Genomic DNA, 19332 nt, shown 5'->3' on the forward strand with positions numbered 1-19332 from the left:
AAACGGTTACCTATCTTTCATAACTCTTCTTCAAGATGTTTCTCACGTCCATTCTATTACCTGCCCTCCTGCCCCTCTGTCGGAGTTGCTGGCAAGAAGGAACTGAGAGGGCTAGAATCAGAGGCGCCTAATATACCGGTGCACGAGCATGGCACTCTAGGGGGCACCACTGCCAATCCTATGGATACTGCTAAGGCAAAAAAAAATCTCCTATGACTATGCATGTGGGCATGCACACACCTAGAATAAACATGAGCAACGCATCTTGAACAACAGTACAAAAGATAGGTAACCTTTTTTTTTTGTTGTGTAATTGCTGTAAAAGGCAGATGAGAGCCAAGACAAAATTAATTTGGAGGCCTTCATGGAGACACCACTTGGATTTTTGTTATAAAGAGCTGTTCCCTATACCAACGAGCAGTCCACAATGCCCATTCCAGAAGATTGTGTACGTAAAGGAGTAAATCAAATTACGTTGTTGGCTTTTGTCTTTGGATCCTAGTCACATTGTGAATTTTATAAAGAGATAATTCTTTAAAATATTAAATATAAAAATAAGCCAAGATACCCTGTTTGTTTAGCTTTTCAGTCATACTATCAGCAATATGTGGTGTCAATATTAACTTTATCCTTATTGCCTGCCATAGCAAAGCACAAATGCCTGCTAAAAGAGATTTTTCTTTGTGCCTGTTTGGGATCTAATGCATTACTAAGAGACTCACTGGAGGAACAGAAAATCCTTGTCCTAGGTTGGCTGACAACTGGAAAACTTAAGTCATTCCTCTTTCTGTTCCATATCCCTGTATCTTCCTTAAAGGTGCACTGTTAACTTCAAAAAAAAAATTGCTCTTTCAGGAAAAACTTATCTACCAGACATCTAAGATTAGTAGTTCTCACACAGTTGTTCAGAGGCTTGCAGAGAGCTGGCCAGTGACATGGCACGTTCTGGCTGCTAAATAGTATTAACTGGTGGTAAAAAAACAAAACAAAACAAAAAAAAAAACCACTTTTACTTGTAGCGATGACTTCCGTTGCTATAGGGAAATTACATAATCCTGAATGGAAGGGCAGACAGTATTCCTATTAAGACGTAATTCACACTGCAGAATCTCCTGCTTTGGAACAAAGGCTTGAAATTTTGCAAGGGGGTTTGCCCTTGTATCAGGGGATGTGCCTTTTGCTGTCTTTGTGAAAAATCTCAGGCACGAGAACTGAAAGTAGGGAAAATGTCTTTCCTGTGCTCTCATTATTCCCCGCCCCCCATACTGGTGCCCAGGCAGCAAAGTGGTGAAAGAGGAAGCTGCCTGATTTTAATGCAGAGGGGTGAGGGTGAGAGTAAGGCAGGGAGTGGGGCGCTTAGGAATGGGAATATGTAGATGTAGAAGGGTGAGTGGGGCAGGAGCTGGCGGTGGGAGGAATGGTCAGGATCAGTCGTGGGGACAGACTGGCTTGGGACACAGGGACAGAAGGGTCTGTAACCACATAAGAACACTTCCCTCCAGAACCCAAGAATCCGGAGTCTCTCCATTCTTCTGCTGCCAGACAAATAGTTGTGAAACCCACTCACAAAGTTTGTTCTCGCCCTCTAGTGGCAGGTCCGCAGATGATAACAGCCTCTACTGCTACCAGTTAGTCCATTAGCTCAGTGGTAGAGGTCTGTGCTGTGAATCTAAAGGTTTGAACCTTGCTGATGACCCTAGTTGGGGGTCAGCATAGTTCCAGAAAACGACATCCAAAAAAAGTTCAGGTTGCGAAGTCAAGCACTTTCAGAATTTAAGGTTGCTTATGCCTTATGATATGCTGTAATTACATGATCACATGCTACTTTTTTTTCTACGGGACCCCTGCCTCTTTCAGTGCCCAAGAAGGATGGTTTTATAGGAATGAATCAGTATTGTATAGTTAATGAGGCTAGTGTCTGTAGGATCCCTGCTTGTTTTTTGCAGAAATTGGAATGTGTGTAGTGATTGAGGCAGGCGATTACAGGATGAGAAAGGAAGTTGAATGCCACTCTGGAGATTTGGATTCTATCCCTGCCTCTGCCATGTAGTTCCAATGTGATGCTGGGCAAGTCACGTAAAGGAAAAATTTCAAGGTTAACTACTAATTGTGCTGAGTGCTCACAACTGCAACCAAAATAAACTGGAATTGTGCTTCAAACATATAAAGTGCTATGAAATGCTAATTACTCTGAAGAATCAGTCCCTATGTATTTTAAGCTTGGCACCCAAAATTAATGGACACTTTTATGACCATTTTGCCTTAATTATTCTGCCTCAATTCCCCAACTACAAAATGGTGACAACACCTAATCTCCCAGGAGCATTAAGAAAATAAATTCATGTTGTGAAACACTCAGATATTATGATGAGAGCACCATGGAAATGTCTGTGAGGAAATCAATAATTTTGTATTCAGTGTGGGGTTTGCATGTCGTGTTAAATAAGGCCAGATGCCACACATTGAATGAGAAGGATAAAAAGAAATAATCAATAACTAACTACTCATTCAGTGAATGAGGTACGGGTCATGTGGAAAAAATGGTATATGATAATGTAATTATAGACTGCATTATAGTGTGTACGTACAAGGTATGGGGAATTAAGTTTGCAAAAAAACAACCTTCATTCTGGCATTTTCTAACTTTTGAGTGCTTGACTTTGCAAGCTGAATGCTCTTAACGTAGTGTTTTAGGATGTAATAGTTCAGCGCTTTATCAGTTCCCCTCTTGTTTGTGAGAGCCTTCCATGCTAGTTAACGTGAGATGAAAACATCTGAAAAATAAGAACGTGTGATTGTAAAACCACAAAAATTGGCAGTGAGACTCCAGTTGTAGTATGTGAACTATTTTTAATTCCATTTTTTTAAAGTTGGGAGGTTTTCAAAAGGCCATTCCAGATAAAAAGATCAAAAGTACAATGCGCCCATAATGAGTAACACGTGTCTTTACTCAGTTGGTGTTGGGAACTCCATGTGCTGTGATGCTGTCTTGTGGCCTGCTCCAGTGCTAAAAAACTACCCATTTCCCAATAGAGTAATCCTGTCTCCAATCTGTGTACTCTCCTGGATCTGACTCCCAGGTGTTGGATCTTTGATTGATTCCCTCATTAGGAATGAATTAGCTGGCTTTCAGCAGCTGGGAAGGGCATTTATTCAGAACTTTGTTTACAAGGAGGTGGAAAGGTTGGAAGCTGGAGGGGGGAACTGGGTCTTTTATGGAACTTGGAGGGAGGATTTCGGCACCTGGGAAAGACGTAAGTTAGAACTCTTGATATAGGGGATGTGAGGATGTTGATTTTACCATTGGTTGAATTTGTATTCTGCGCTCTAGATAATTAGACTTAAATATTCTTAAAATTTTGTTCTATTTTTGTTTAAATAATGACCCCTTCTTCAACATGGGAAAAAATGTTACATTAATGTTCTATGGGAGAAAGCTCAAAGAAAAACAACTTGGAACAATTAAAATAAAGAACAAAGAAATAATTTTCTTATCCTTAAAAATTTGGCAATAGTGAAAACTTTGAACATGTACTGATTTGAAACTGATTTTAAAAACTTCTGATTTTTTTTTTACAGTATAATTAATGGATTTGCCTTACCATTAAAAGAAGAGCACAAAATTTTCTTATTGAAGGTGTTATTACCTTTGCACAAAGTGAAATCACTCAGTGTCTACCACCCACAGGTAAATTAATTTGTTTATTAAGTGTTATAGATTCTGTTCCACAGGATGGGCAAGGGAATAAAATGCTGAACTGGGAGTTGGGAGACCTGGGATTTATTTCCAGCTCTGCTATTGGCCTGCTGTGTGACCTTATGCAAGTCACTTCCCCTCTCTCTGACTCAATTTCTTCATCTGTAAAATGGGGTAAAGAAACTCTTTTAAAATCACATTCTGAGATCTGTGGATGAGAAGCACTGTATAATATCACAGAAAAACTTATCCTTTTAATGAGAGTGTCCCTTTAGTAGATCTTTTTTTTTTAAAAGATCCATTATATGTGGTATAAAGAAAAGGAGTACTTGTGGCACCTTAGAGACTAACAAATTTATTAGAGCATAAGCTTTCGTGAGCTACAGCTCACTTCATCGGATGCATCCGATGAAGTGAGCTGTAGCTCACGAAAGCTTATGCTCTAATAAATTTGTTAGTCTCTAAGGTGCCACAAGTACTCCTTTTCTTTTTGCGAATACAGACTAACACGGCTGCTACTCTGAAACCTGTATATGTGGTATGTTTTACTTGGATAATTTAATATTTTAGTTCAGTTTGTTGTAACTTTTTGGTGCCCTGGATGTTTTGCTAAGTCACTTATTTCTTCAATATGCATTCATTAAGTGGAAATACTGAAGAGGTGGAGTGTAAAACCAAATACCTGAAAAATGACAAAAAAATTTAAGTGTTGAAACAATCTGTGTAATAACATTAGGACCACTCCACTCTGTTGCTTTCATACTACTTGAACCTTTGTTAGGCTCACAGTAGGGAGCCACAAAGGATTCTAGATTTGGAACAGCACTGTGATATGCTGAATATCTGTCTAGAAAAAGCTCCTTTTAGATACCCAGGAAATTGTTCAGTAAATCAGCCCATTTCCAATCACTTTTTAATGAATACATACCCAATACAGAAAGCCCTGTGTCTTTTTATGTAAATTTGATAAAATGGCTGTATTAAATTTAAACCAGCTTTTATGTGAAACTTCTTTTCTAGTAATTGCTTTGACTCATTTTTAACTTAGTGTTAATTTCACTTTATTAAAGATCAAGAAATAGAATTTGAATCTTAATCTAGGACTTCATCTGAAGTTTCTGTGAGGAAATAAATAATTTCAGAATTGGGACCAAAATAAGTCTGGGATGAAGAATCAAATGGCCAGTTAAGAACAGCTGTGGTTTTTGTGGGGATTTTTTTCCTCGGCAACTCACAAAATAGTCTAAAAATTATCCTGCAACCGCCCCTATACCACAGTCCTTTGTAACCTCAAAGGATTGTGAGGTTTGTGAAAATTACTGTTTCCTCACTGGTGCTGTCTCGCTAGGATTTCTGAGGGCACGCATCTCCAACAGTTCTGTACACTGAAGTGTGCTGATTCTTTTCCAAAATGCAAACATGCTGAAAGCCACCCAACTTTTGTTCTAGACCCTTACTTACTCACTATGGAAGCAAGCATACTTGGAATACAATTTTTTCAAAATCATTTGGTTCATTTCAAGATCTTTATCAGGGTATATCTTTATTGAAAAAGAAAAAAGAAACAGCAAAACATGCAAACACGGTGACGGGATCAGATCAGTGGTCCATCTTGACTAGTGACCAGTACCAACTGCATCAGTAAACGGTGCAATAAACCACGTAGTGGGCAATTATGGTACTCTCAAAGGAAGTCTCCTCCTACTTCCCATTAGGGGTTGTATTATGATTGAGACATGAGTGTTTCTATCAATTCCAAAACCAGGGATTAATCAGAGATCAAAGCTTTTCCGTGGCAATGGAAATAATGTTCTAGTTAAAGACTGTTACCCTTCAAGATGGTTCACATAAAGGATACAAAAACAGGAATAGGAAGAGTTGTGGTGCTCCTTTTAGTCCTCCACAGCCCAGAAAGCACTTTAGACTTGCTAGATAGCCAAGAACCCTACATTGTACCTGCAGAAAACATCAGACCTTTTGAAACAGGGACTCCTTCATTCAGATTGGAGACGCTTACAGTTAAGAACTTGGGCATCAGAAGAAAAGTGTAGTTCAATATGGATTCTCCATTAACCTCTGATACAGTTTAGTATCCTGACAGAACTCAACCAGGATATTTCATTCATTCACTGATCTGGTCAAATTTGCATTTCAGGTCTGAGGAAAAACAAAACTCTTTGAGGCAGGAATTTGCCTCTTTGTGCAGTGCCTAGCACAAGGGAGCCCTGACCTCTGGATGCTCCTGTTATGCAAATATTATAATCCCCAAATTCTAGTGACCTCGGCTAGAAGATTTGATTAGAGTCCTATAACTAGGCACCATAGGAACATGACATGAGCCATAGCAGTATTTGTGGACAGGCACATTGGATCTTCCATTTGAGTGTAGGTGCCACTTTTAATCGCAATGATTAAATTAGACAAGTGTGTGGCTATTCTTTCTAGTTGCCATTACCTCAAAAAGGCAAGTTTTAGAATTACTTCCTATAGCCATACGGGAATCACACTGCTTTTGTCATGAGGAAAAAGTTCTTGTAGCTCCAGAAACCTTTCTGTTCAAGGCAAGTTCCTCTTTACACAATTGGTGGAATAGTTTTCTCTTCATTCTGTTCTAACTCTTGGATGGTTGGGGCATAAATGGGCATTCCTAGAGCTTCTCTCCAAATTCAACCACCATGGTAGTCTGGTAAATGACCAGAATATAAATAGAATTTTTTTTCTAATACATTAGTACATTGTATCAAGTTGTCATAATATTAATAATTGTTACTGTAGTGTTTCTATAGCTGTAATAAGAACTTTTTGATGACCTGAGCTGAAGGTCAAATCATAATGCTGGAGCCTCCAGCAACAATATTGATCCACCTCCAAATTCCACAGGTGGAGGGGGCATTAGCCCCTGAGTAACGAATTCAGAGAGAAGCTGGTAACAGAGAGAAAATTATCAGGTAATAAATTTCTCATTCATGCATCTATTGGAACTCAAAGTAATATTTCTGGCATAAATGCATCAAACCTTTAACTTGCTGCTGCTTCCATCAGAAGATGATCTAGTTGGAACAAAGCAAAAAAGGAGAGTAGCTGTTTGTCAGGGATCTGACAAAAACCAAGAAATAAGGAATTTACAATAAATCCATGCTTTGACATTTGTCTCAAATCCTTCATGTATTTCATTGATCTTTTGACGGAACTTAGTTAGTATGAAAGCGAAGGACTAAATAGGATTGGTTTACAGGTGCTATGCAGTGTTCCCCATGCTACTCCCAATGAACATGAGTCCTGACTTTGTAACACCTTGTTCTGACATTACTTCAATGCTGGACCATGATCAAAAAGTGCCATTGTGACACGTTGTGTATATTAGAAAAACATTATACAAATGAAGATTAGGATAAAACCACCAAAACTCATCCCTTAATCTTTAAGTATAATATTTGAAGGTAATGCATTCTAGAATTTGCTTTTTTTTATTCTTTTAACTAATTTAATTCTTTCAGATAATGTGTGAATTTTTTTCTTCCCACCTATATATAAAATATGTTTAAAATTAGCCTTCGTTGGCTTATCTTCCTCATGTTCTCTGATGAATTAGAGACCGTATGTTTCTTTTCTCCAACTGCAACCCAGTTCCCAGAAAATTCAGAGCATTCCATATTTACATTATATGAGAAATTGTATATTGACGATTTTTTATAAGACAAGACACCTGACTCTTAACCAGTGAGTCCAATTCAAACAAATTGCATGCACCTTGGAACAGTTCTACTGGTTTAAATTGATACTTAAGTCACAACCTCCCTTCCTCTCTTCATCCTTTTTATTACTTCCAGGGAGCACAGAATCTGTGCCTCAGCCCTTTACTTCATTTGTCCTTTTCAGCTCCCCCTTCTCTCCCCTCCCCACCCCAAAAAAAAAAGACAGGAAAGAATCTTAAGCAACCAGCTTCAGGGCCAAGCCAAAACTTCTGTGGGGGAAACACTTACAGGCCTCCTCCCCATTCTACCTATGGTGAGGCACTGAGGTTTCCCAGTTGTTCAACAATGTCTTAGGTCGGGTGCACGCGAGATCAGCCTTTTCCTTTGCCATCCCCACTCTGCTCCTTTGTTGTATAACCAGGATCCCAGTTGGAGACATGGTTCTATCCCCATCATTTTTCCTTCCGTCTTTTGGGCTTCAACCTCCATTCATCTTCCTGTGATCTGCTTTCAGCCAGGGAGACTTTGAACTGCCAACAGTTGTTCTTCAGTAACAAGAAAATATCCAGTCTCTGCCTCTTTCATCTGCCTGTGTCAGATAGGAAGGGTTTCTTGTGCCCATTGGCTCCAGAGGACAAAAATCTCACCACAAAAACAAAACATACACTCTCTTCACTCTCCTGGAGTTTGCCTTTTTTGGGGGGGGTGTTAAGTTTTAGCTAGAGGGCATTATCAGGGCTGTTCTTCACATCATGCTGCCTCAACTGATCACTCCACCTGTCCCTTTACATTCCTTGTTTCCCAACCGTTTTTTTTCTAGGCATCCCTGTGAGTGACTTGATTAAAGATTGATCATTTTCTTTCTAGCAAAGTGGAAACATGTTAGTTGATCAGAAGACCTTCTCCCAATTCCATCAGCTGTATGCTTATTTTCTGGAGTACAGAAAGCAATCTCTTTTGGGATTTAGGCTCGGGTATGCCTCTAGTCCCTTTGCCTACAGGGTAGGAGGGTTCTTTCTGAGTTCTCCAAACTGTCGAATCTCACACCTGTCAGGTTCCAGGTTTGAATCAGTTATTCAAAAGGCTTCATGTACAGTGCAACAGGACACTCTAAAAGTTTGATTCTGCTTTCAGAAGCACTGGGCTTTTGCATTGGATGGAAATTACAGACTTCCATCAGAGTAGTTAATTTACAGGATAAAGACAATGTCTGGGTGGATTGTGCCATCCGGCAGAAGCTGACCCTGGAAGAGCCTGAAGCTGAAGATGTTCCAGTTCATTCCTCGGCATCAGAGTCATCCATCAGTGGATTGGTCTGCAACCAGAAACTCAGCAAAAAAAAAAAAAAATCCAGGTTTTCTTTCAGTGACCCAACCCATTGGTTTGGATGTTTTTTCAGTGTATTGGGGGAGAGACTTGGGCGACATCATTCCATCCATTGCTGAGACTTGCAAAATCCAGTAGCGCATATAGAAGAGTCTTCTTTTTATGCACTCTTCTGAGACCTTATGAATCTGGCTCTCCATGTTGGAAGCTGTCAATAAGGTTGACTTTGCTTCATCCAAAGGTAACTTAGTGTTACTGCCTTCAGGGTAAAAAGAAAAGGAGTACTTGTGGCACCTTAGAGACTAACAAATTTATTAGAGCATAAGCTTTCGTGAGCTACAGCTCACTTCATCGGATGCATTTGGTGGAAAAAACAGAGGAGAGATTTATATACACACACACAGAGAACATGAAACAATGGGTTTATCATACACACTGTAAGGAGAGTGATCACTTAAGATAAGCCATCACCAGCAGCAGGGGGGGGAAAGGAGGAAAACCTTTCATGGTGACAAGCAAGGTAGGCTATTTCCAGCAGTTAACAAGAATATCTGAGGAACAGTGGGGGGTGGGGTGGGGTGGGGGGGGGGAGAAATAACATGGGGAAATAGTTTTAGTTTGTGTAATGACTCATCCATTCCCAGTCTCTATTCAAGCCTAAGTTTATTATATCCAGTTTGCAAATTCATTCCAATTCAGCAGTCTCTCGTTGGAGTCTGTTTTTGAAGCTTTTTTGTTGAAGAATAGCCACTCTCAGGTCTGTATTCGAGTGACCAGAGAGATTGAAGTGTTCTCCAACTGGTTTTTGAATGTTATAATTCTTGACGTCTTTTGTGTCCCTTCATTCTTTTACATAGAGACTATCCAGTTTGGCCAATGTACATGGCAGAGGGGCATTGCTGGCACATGATGGCATATATCACATTGGTAGATGCGCAGGTGAACGAGCCTCTGATAGTGTGGCTGATGTGATTAGGCCCTATGATGGTATCCCCTGAATAGATATGTGGACAGAGTTGGCAACAGGCTTTGTTGCAAGGATAGGTTCCTGGGTTAGTGGTTCTGTTGTGTGTGAATACCACAGGTGTGTGTGAATACCTTCAGAGTGAATACCACAGGTTCTTGACAAAGGGAACTGGTTGAAAATCTAAGGTGCTAAAAGGGTTCCACAGGAGGACATATATCAGGCTCTAGAAACTGTTTAAAAGTTGATGTTCTGCTAAGAGCTTGGGGGGGGACTTTAATAGGGGATTTCTGAATCCACATCTGCTCTTTCCATAACCAGGGACCAATGGATAGGAATGAGCCAGGGTCTCACCTTTGTATCTCAATTGTTTAAATCTCAGAAAGCTTCACTGTCCAGCCTTACAATCTACTGGGGAAAAGCAGTTTTAAACTTTGTTTCTCCAGGTGAGGATAAATCCCTGTGGGTTTTGACTGCTGCAAACTGTTGATTCCTCCCTCTTGGTGAAAAAACCCTTTTAGTTGGAAAAGTTACTAGGAGGGTTGGTAAATTAATCTCTTTGATCCTCCTTATGTAATGTTTTTCTGGAGGTTTGTTCATTCCTAACCTAACTCAGAGATGCATATTAAGTTTTTTCCCCTGAAAAAAGCAGAAAGCTTTTGTGAAAGCAGAAGCTTCATGCTTTGGACATGTGCAGTACACTAAAAGCTTTAGAGTTCAACAAGCAGTTATTTCTGTATGTCAAGAGCCCTAACAAAGAAAAGAGGTTCCTCGACCACTTCAGTACTAGAAGTTGGCTTTAGAATATTTGCCTAATTTACAAGATGACAAGATAACCCCTGCACAGGAAATAACAGGGCATTTGAACAGAGGCTTACAATGTATCTTGAGTAGAAAGGACTGAGGCATCTGTCCAAGAAATCTGTAGAGCTGCTTCCTGGTCAGTACCTATCACATTTGGGTGTTACTATAAAGTCAGTCTCTTCTCAGAGGAAGAGGCCATATATGGACAGAGCATTTTTAGGCAGTAACTTGAGGTAAGCCTTCTTTCTAAGTTGGCGCTAGTTGCCACATCTGTGCACTCTGGTTCATTATAGGATGGGGGTAAAGGAGACCTTCAACAAGAGAGAATTACTTATTGTCATCTTTATCAGTTTTCACTTCCCGCATCTTGATACTACCCTCCTCCCCCCCCATATTTTTAGGGTTGTATGTTTTTGTAGAAAGAACCATGGTTGGTTGTATAGGAGAGGTATTGGCTCCTTTGTATATTCTGGAAAGACCCAGTATTTTTATCTCCGTGATTTCTGATAAGTGGAAACATACCACATTCAGTTACTGGGAAGAGGAAATTACAGTAAACATAATTACTGATAAGTTCTTTCTTTTTGTGAGGCAAAAAAATATAAAGTTTGACATAAAGATGTCTTGGCTTTTTTCAAGGAACAACATTAAGGAACTTAATTTTTTGAACAATCATGAGACTGAGTATGTTCATAAGCCAGCAGAAAAGAATGTGAAAATAGTAGTGGGATATTAGTCAAATTAAATATTGTCAAAACATCATTAAAGATCTACTGTAACTCAAAATATTATATTTCATACTTTGAAAGTATGATGTACCATTGCTGTTTAAAGTGTGTCTGAAAATACAGGAATAAAAATTATTCAAATATTTTTACTACATGGAATAGATGAAGGTGTTTTTACCTGAATTTGGAACTATTCTCGAATTTTTAATGTTAAAATTTGTATGTGGCATATGCTTACATTGAAATACTTTGGTTTAACTGTTTAATATACACTTTATCTTTTTTTATTTAGTTGGCATACTGTGTAGTTCAATTTTTAGAAAAGGACAGCACGCTTACTGAACCAGTAAGTTTATTTTACTGTTTTATCATATTAATTCATTTTGAAGCATTAATAACATTTTGATTTGCACTGTTTGTTTGTTACACCTAAAAATCATTCCAAAGTAATAGATTGATTTTATTATTGAGAGCAAAGTTCTTTAAACTTCTAATTAATAAAATGTATTTTTTAAAAATTGTTTGAACGATCCCTGTAATGAGCTGCTCACTAAGACAATATAGTTGTTGTTTTTTTCCAATAATGGTATAGTGAGCAATTTTTACTGAGCCAATGTCCATTAGTAAAATTAGCATATCTAAAACGCTGATTAATCAAAATAAATATCTGACAAGAATGCATATTCATTTTAGAAAGCTTAGCATTTTGATCACCTCACATGATTATTATATGTGCTAAATCAACATTGAATTCTAGTTGCTCACTCACCTGAAGGAAATAAAATATTTCCTCCCATTATAATCATGGTGAAGATGGGCAAGTAGATTTTGCACCTGATAGTAAATTTTCATAATTTACAAGGCTGCACTAAGGACATTATTGCATATTATGACCATTCAGTTTCTGAGTTAAAAATGTATGCATTTCTCTACGTATAATGCTGAACTATCATTTTACTTGTTCTAACAATCAATATATTTTCATTAGCTTTAGCTTTTAATTTATATACATATTTCTCCTTCCACCCATATCTCTCTACTTTTTTCTTCCCTCCCCTTCTGAAAAATGTGAAGTATTATTTCACTTCCCTAATAAGGTAAAGGAAAATATCTATCTGATAGAATGGCTAATGTTAAAGATTCTCACAACTTTTAAAATTATATCTATACATATACATTATCTGTACATATTTATATTTTAAAAAATAATTATTTAAAAAAAATCTACTAATTTTTTATTGTTCTTGAAGTGCTTGCTCATGTTGATTCCATTGTAGGTGTGTGCACAGCCATGTGTGCGGTCGTCAGCGACTTTTGCCTTAGCGGTTCCCGTAGGGCCAGCTGTGGCACTCTCTGGAGTGCCACATTCATGCCACGGTATATCAGGTGCTGCCAGCCCTGTGCCCTCTTAGTTCCTTCCTACCACCTGCGGCGGTCAGTCAGAGCACCTCTGTCCTTTGCTTCCCAGGCGATCAGAGGTTTCTCTTCTATCTTAGCCTTGTGCTTCAACTGTAAATAGTTTAATCATTGTTAGTTAGCAGTTAAGTGTTTAGTTAGATAGTGTCCCAGTGGGGACTTTGTCTCAGGCGAGGCATGCCCCGGTCTCCAGGTTTCAAGCCCTGCTCTTTGTGTAACAGGCCTGTGCCTGTTAGTGACCTGGACAAGAGATGTCTACAGTTCCTCAGGGAATCCCACATAAAGGAGCGCTGTCGCATCTGCCAGAACTTTCATCCTTGGACACAAAGAGAGCACGACATATGCCTCAAGGCCCTCCTGATGCAGTGCTTCCCAACGCCCAGGTTTGGAGCAGGCACAGCCCAAACCAGCACCCAGCGTGTCAACTATGGTGCATAGTGCACCCTGGCACTATGCTTCTCCTGGCACCGATTCCCAGTGATGAAGAAGATGGCACCGAACAAGCCCGACCAAGGGGTGCTGGGCAAAGGACCCGGCTAAGACCTTACACCCACTCTGGACACACAAAAGGGCTCAGCCCTGGGGAGTTCATCCCCTGGAAAGAACCTGCCACTGACTTCAGGGAACAGTAAGGGGCCCAAACCGACGGCACAGTTGACGCCCTCTGAGCCCCCAGTTCCTGGAGAGCTAAGAGTGCCTCCACTGCAGGTTTCACTGCAGGCAGAAATGGAACCGGGTAAGGCTCTCCGTGAATGCAAGCCCACCAGCAAGGCCTCACACAAAACAAGCGAGCGCTACCGGTCTCCAGAGCCAAGACAGAGCCCTAGGTCACCACGTTCTTGGTCTCTGCGTCAGTCCAGGTCTCCGGCGTGACGCTCCCAATTCCTGTCTTCTCGCTGGAGCTTGCCCAGGTGTCAAAAATCTCCCCAGCACTGGTCTTCGTCGTGTTTTTGGTCGCCATCGCCAAGATCTCCTGGTCACTCCCCAATGCAGCACCACTCGCCCTAGTCCTGGCACCGGTCAGACTGTTCCTGCCACCGATCACCGGCGGCAACGGTAAGCCGCCAGACCTAAGCCTCCACAGCCCCACCTTGGTCACTGGAGGGTGACAACTTCTCCAGCTTGGAAGGCGCAGTTCAGCCCCTTGCCCAGACAGCATCGTGATTGGGCTCCAGAGGGCGCATCCGAGGTATCGGTTCTGACCTGGCAGCAGGGCCAGGGGCCAACCCTATGGCTTTATTGGAATGCCTGGGGCGTTCGCGTCATGCTGTTGCTCCACTCCTGCAAAACCTTGGTCACCATGTCAGACAGGCCAAAGTTGGCATCCATGGCACTGGGTTGGGTGCAGGATGCTCCGGCAGCAGCTGCAAGTGAGGAGCTGGTACCCACCCCAAAGCCGCCCTCTCCGACATGTGAGGACATTGCCAGACCTCTCCTGGTAATCCAATCATCATCCTTCTCCTCTCTGGATGAGGTGGTGGCGGGCCCCTCAAGCTAGCCCTCCAGATGATTTTAGGGAGCCTCAGGCGCTGCTCCGCAGAGTTGCTTCCAACCTGGGCCTCTAGGTGGAGGAGATAGAGGAGCAGATGGACACATTAAACAATGTGCTCTTGGCATCTGCCCCAGCCTGTGTCACACTCCCAGTACACAAGGTGGTCCTTAACATTGCCAAAACCATTTAGCAAAGCCCGTCATCCATCCCGCCCACCTCTAAGAGGGGCAGAAAAGAAGTATTTCGTCCCTGCAAAGGGGTTTGATTACTTGTACACCCAACTGCATCTGAGATCATTTGTCGCGTCGGCCCACCAGTTCCACCTCTAAAAATAAGGAGGCCAAGAGGCTGGATTTGTTCGGTCACAAAATTTATTCTACGACCAGCCTCCAGTTTTTGGTGACGAACCACCAGGCCCTTTTCAGTCACTATAACTTTAACTTGTGGGACTGTCTCCTCAAGTTCAAGTATTCCATGTCCCAGGAGATGGTTCAGGAGTTTGTGACCCTGGTGGAGGGAAGAGGGGACTGCAGCGGCTTGGTGCTCCCTCCAAATGGCTTGAGACATGGACAATTCAGCTGCCTGGGTGGTTGCCTTGGCGGTGGTCATGTGGCATAGTTCCTGGCTCCAGGAGATGCAGGTCTCTATTCAGGACCTCCTGTTTGACGGTGACAGCCTGTTCTCTGACCAAACGAATGCGTGTCTGCACGGCCTGAAGGACGCGTGCGACCCTCTGTTCTCTGGGGATGCACACTCCTCAGGCATCGAGACAGCTGTTACAGCCTTTTCTGCCACCTCGACAGTGGCATCCTAAACAAGGGCCTGCAAGGAAACTTTGTCGGGTTTAGCCACCACTGCTCTTCGTTGTCGTGGTCTCCTGCACAGCTTGGCCCGGAGAAGCACCAAGGGAGCCAAAAGCACTCATTTTGAGGGTGCACTCGGGAATGACTCACTAGTCAACTGCCTGGAACTTCCCGTCTTTTCCTCAATCACCTTTTTCCCTACTGCTTGGCCTGGTTGCAGGTTAAGTTGGACAACTGGGTCCTGCACATAGTCCCTCAGAGCTACATTCTACTCCCGCTACTTCCTAATCCCGAAGGCGAAAGGGGGCCTCAAACCCATTCTGGACCTGCAGGGCCTCTACCAGTATCTCAACAAGTTGAAGTTCTGCATGGTCTCCTTGAGCTCCATCATCCCTTCCCTGGATCCAGGGGACTGGTATGCCGATCTCGTCTTAAAGGACACTTACTTTCATGTCTCCATATTGCCAGGACACAGGCGTTTCCTGTCTTTCACAGTGGCTCGGCGCCACTTCCAGTTCACAGAACTACCCTTTGGCCTGTCCTGGGCCCCAGGGTATTCACAAAGTGGTGCCGGTGGCAGCTTACCTGAGGCATTGAGGGGTCCAGATCTTCCCATATCTCAACGACTGCGTCATCAAGGGCAGATCTCCGGAGCAGGTGCAAAGGAACCTCGATTTGGTACGCTCCACCTGCAGCGACCTGGGCCTGTTAATAAATACAGAAAAATTCACATTAACATCAGTCCAACGCATAGAGTTTATCGGAGTGGTTCTTGACTCTATGCAGACCCGGGCCTTCGTGCTGGAAGCATATTTTCAGGCCATGATTGACTTGCTCTCCCTCAAAGAGCCAACCGCTCACCACAGTGCACATGTTCCCACGACTTATCGGCCACATGGCCGCATGAAAATACATGGTCAACCACGCCCTGTTTCATCTAAGGTCTCTGGCCTCAGTCTACATTCCCAGCAGGCACCCTCTGGACCAAGTGGCCACGGTGCTGAGCTATGTCCTCTTGTCTCTGGACTGGTGGCAGGATCCCAAATCAGTACTGCAAGGAGTCCCCTTCACGACCTCATCTCTGTCACTCGCCCTGGTCTCAGATGTGTCGGATCTGGGTTGTGGAGCCCATCTGGATGAGCTCAAACACCCAGGGCTGCTGGCTACAACATGACCTAGCCCTTCATATCAATGTCAAGGATCCCAGCGGTTTGCCTGGCCTGCCAGGCTTTTTTGCCCCACCTGGAAGGCAAAGTGTTGCAGGTCCTGACAGATAATACTGTCATGATATATTACATCAACAGGCAGGGTGGTGCCAGGTCTTCGGCCCTTTGTCTGGAAGCGCTCAGCCTCTGGGACTTCTGTGTGCTGCATGCCATTCTTTTAGTAGCCGCCCACCTGCTCAGAACCAAGAATGTCCTGGCAGATCACCTCAGCAGGACCTTCTCGTTATGCTACAAATAGTCGCTCCATCCGGAGATGATCAGCCTAGTTTTCCACAGGTGGGAAACTCCCCAGGTGGACCTGTTCGTGTCCAGGCAGAACAGAAAGTCCCATGTGTTCTGTTCTCTGCAGGACAGGGACATGGGCTCCTTGTCAGATGTCTTCCTGATCCCATGGTTGGGAGCGCTGCTATACACCTTCCCGCCGATATCGTTAATCCACAGGATCTTGCTAAAGGTGAAGCAAGACAAAGCGATGGTCATCCTCAGAGCCCCAGCATGGCCTCATCTACGTTGGTTCGGCATGCTGCTGAGTCTTTCAGCAGCCACCCCTCTGCAGCTGCCTCTTTAGCCAGATCTATCCCAGAACCACAGCAATCTACTGCATCCAAACGTGGTGGTGCTGCACTTGATGGCCTGGCTACTGCGTGGCTAAGTGGGGAAGAATGGCAGTGTTCCGCTGGTCCTACTGGGCAGCAGAAAACTCTCCACCAGGACTACCTACGTGGCAAAGTGGAAACAGTTCTTGTGTTGGGCCTCGGATTGCTGTATTCGTCCAGAAGAGGCCCCGCTGCAGGACATTCTGGTCTGTTTGCTGCACCTTAAGCTCCAGGATCTGTCGCTATCTTTGGTCAAGGTACACCTGGCAGCCATTTCGGCCTTCTGCCCTTTGTTTCAAGGCATGGTTCCTGAAACGTCTGGAGTGCCTTTACCCGCTTATCCAGGACCTGGTCACTCCTTGGGACCTGCATCTTGTATTGTCAAGGCTATTGGGGCCCTTCTTTGAGCCCTTGGCTTCCTGCTCCCTCCTGCTTCTCTCCTGGAAGATCTCCTTTTTGGTCACCATAACTTCAGCATGTAGGGTGTCCGAGATTAGGGCACTCGTGTCAGAACCTCCTTATATGATCTTCTATAAGGACAAGGTCCGACTGCATCCACACCTGGCTTTTCTTTCCAAGGTCGTGTCCCAGTTCCATGCTGGTCAAGACATATACCTACTGGGCCCTTGTTGAAAGCTTCATAGAACGGATGAGAAATACTGGCTGCATGCCCTGGATGTCAGATAGGCACTAGCCTTCTAAGTAGATAGAACAAAGCTGTTCCGTAAGTCTACACGATTGTTTGTTGCTGTTGCTGACAGAATGAATGGTTGCCTGGTGTCTACCCCGAGAATCTCATCCTGGATCACGGCCTGCATCCGCTACTGCTATGAGCTGGCGATCATGCCCCTGCTGGCGATCATGCCAGCTCACTTGAATAGGGCGCAGGTGTCATCAGCAGCCTTCCTTACTCAGGTGCTGATCCCGAAAATTTGCCATGCCTCAACCTGGTTGTCCATCCACTTTTGCTTTGCACTATGTGCTGACCCAGCAAGCTCAAGATGATGCTGGTTTCGGCAGAGCTGTACTCCAATCTGCAATCTTGTGAACTCTGATCCCATCTCCATGGATTCTGCTTGTGAGTCTCCTACAATGGAATCAACATGAGTCTGCACTCGAAGAAGAAAATATGTTTATCCACCTTTTGTAATTGCTGTTCTTTGAGATGTGTTGCTCATGTCCATTCCATTACCCACCCTCCTGCCCCTCTGTCGGAGTTGTCGGCAAGAAGGAACTGAGAGGGCGCAGGGCCGACAGTGCCTGATATACCACAGCATGAGTGTGGCACTCCAATGGACACCATAGTCAGCCCTACAGTTACCACTAAGACAAAAGTTTCCAACCGCGCACACACTTACAATGGAATGGACATGAGCAACACATCTCGAAGAACAACAGTTACAAAAGGTGGGTAACCGTATTTTACTCATTGTACAGTACAAAAACACCTGTTTTTTCTGTTATGTATGTCAATTTTGAAAGAAGATATTACTCCATCCACACTAATAGTAAAGTCCCAATTTTATATAATACTAACAATCTATGGTGCATACACTATCTCTCTAGTGAATATTTAACCACGCTAAAAAAAGCTTCAGGCAATTTGGCTCAGCTGCTAGGCTCGGCTCAAGAGAGGTCTACCCTCTTAATTTTTGCTTGAAATAAACAATTGGCAAATTTTTATTCTTAAAATTTAGTATAAATATTTTCTGATACTTTGGTCAGTAAAAGCTTAAAGATGTTTGTCAAATATTATTTGTCAGTATTTGTCAAAAGTTATTTTCCCCCTAGAGTCTCATGTTTTTTTGGCCACGCAATCTCAGCACACACAAATGATTTTCTTAACATTTAGAAATAGGAGGTTTTAATTTGACGCATTTCCCAGGAGAGAAGTATTGGTCATCTTTATCCTTATGCAGAATACTTCCACATAGTATTTGCTACTATTATCTAATTGCAGCAGGAACTGGAGAGGGAAACTAGAGATAGAAGGGAGAGGAGAGGTGGAACTGGAGAGGGGACTGTGATGCAGAAAGGGAAGGGGAGAGACACCAAGAATATATGCACAGGGTAAAAATAATGTTGTGAAGAAATGAAGTTAAAATATATACTGATAAAAATAAATGCAGTGCAAAATGGCAAAATATACTATAGTGAAAAAGAAATAAACTTAGATAAGAATAGGGGATAGCAGAGGAGAGAAATCTGATGAGAAAAAGATAAGTGGAGAAGATAGAAATATTTTAAATTTGCTGTTTATTTTTAGAAAAAGGTCAAAATATGCAGAATGAAATAAAGGGTAGGGGTGAAGAAAGCAAGTTTTTAAATGAGGCACAGGTGTGTTTCATTGGTATCTGTAGATAAGCAGATATTGATAAATTACAGAAAGCTGTGTTGCTGCAGGATCCCTGTCAATGTTTCAGTCCTTCGGTGCAGATTCATTGATCAACAGCTGGAAATAATGCATTGGCACAGAGGCACTAAAGCAGTGACATCATCCAATTTCCAGATTGAGGGTGGCAAAGAAGTAGTTGTTTGTAGGGTGCTATCCTGTGGCAGTGCCCACTCGCTCCTGCCTCCGTTGA

At 42.7% G+C, this 19332-nt stretch overlaps 1 protein-coding gene and 1 long non-coding RNA gene across 2 annotated transcripts in view; one reads left to right on the forward strand and one right to left on the reverse strand.

Moving 5' to 3' along the window:
* PPP2R5C (protein phosphatase 2 regulatory subunit B'gamma) overlaps positions 1-19332 on the forward strand; it is a 197822-nt gene that overhangs the window by 136894 nt on the left and 41596 nt on the right. Inside the window, 2 exon segments of the mRNA XM_038405255.2 lie at positions 3580-3688; positions 11507-11560. Of these exon segments, the coding sequence (XP_038261183.2) occupies positions 3580-3688; positions 11507-11560 (163 nt within the window).
* On the reverse strand, positions 4846-17641 carry LOC122460589. The gene is made up of 3 exons (XR_006281993.1): positions 15511-17641; positions 9817-14944; positions 4846-8977 (listed from the first exon to the last, which is right to left on the reverse strand). It is a non-coding gene; the product is annotated as an uncharacterized LOC122460589 (long non-coding RNA).

The sequence above is a fragment of the Dermochelys coriacea genome, chromosome 6, assembly GCF_009764565.3.
Source record: "Dermochelys coriacea isolate rDerCor1 chromosome 6, rDerCor1.pri.v4, whole genome shotgun sequence".
NCBI lineage: Eukaryota > Metazoa > Chordata > Testudines > Dermochelyidae > Dermochelys > Dermochelys coriacea.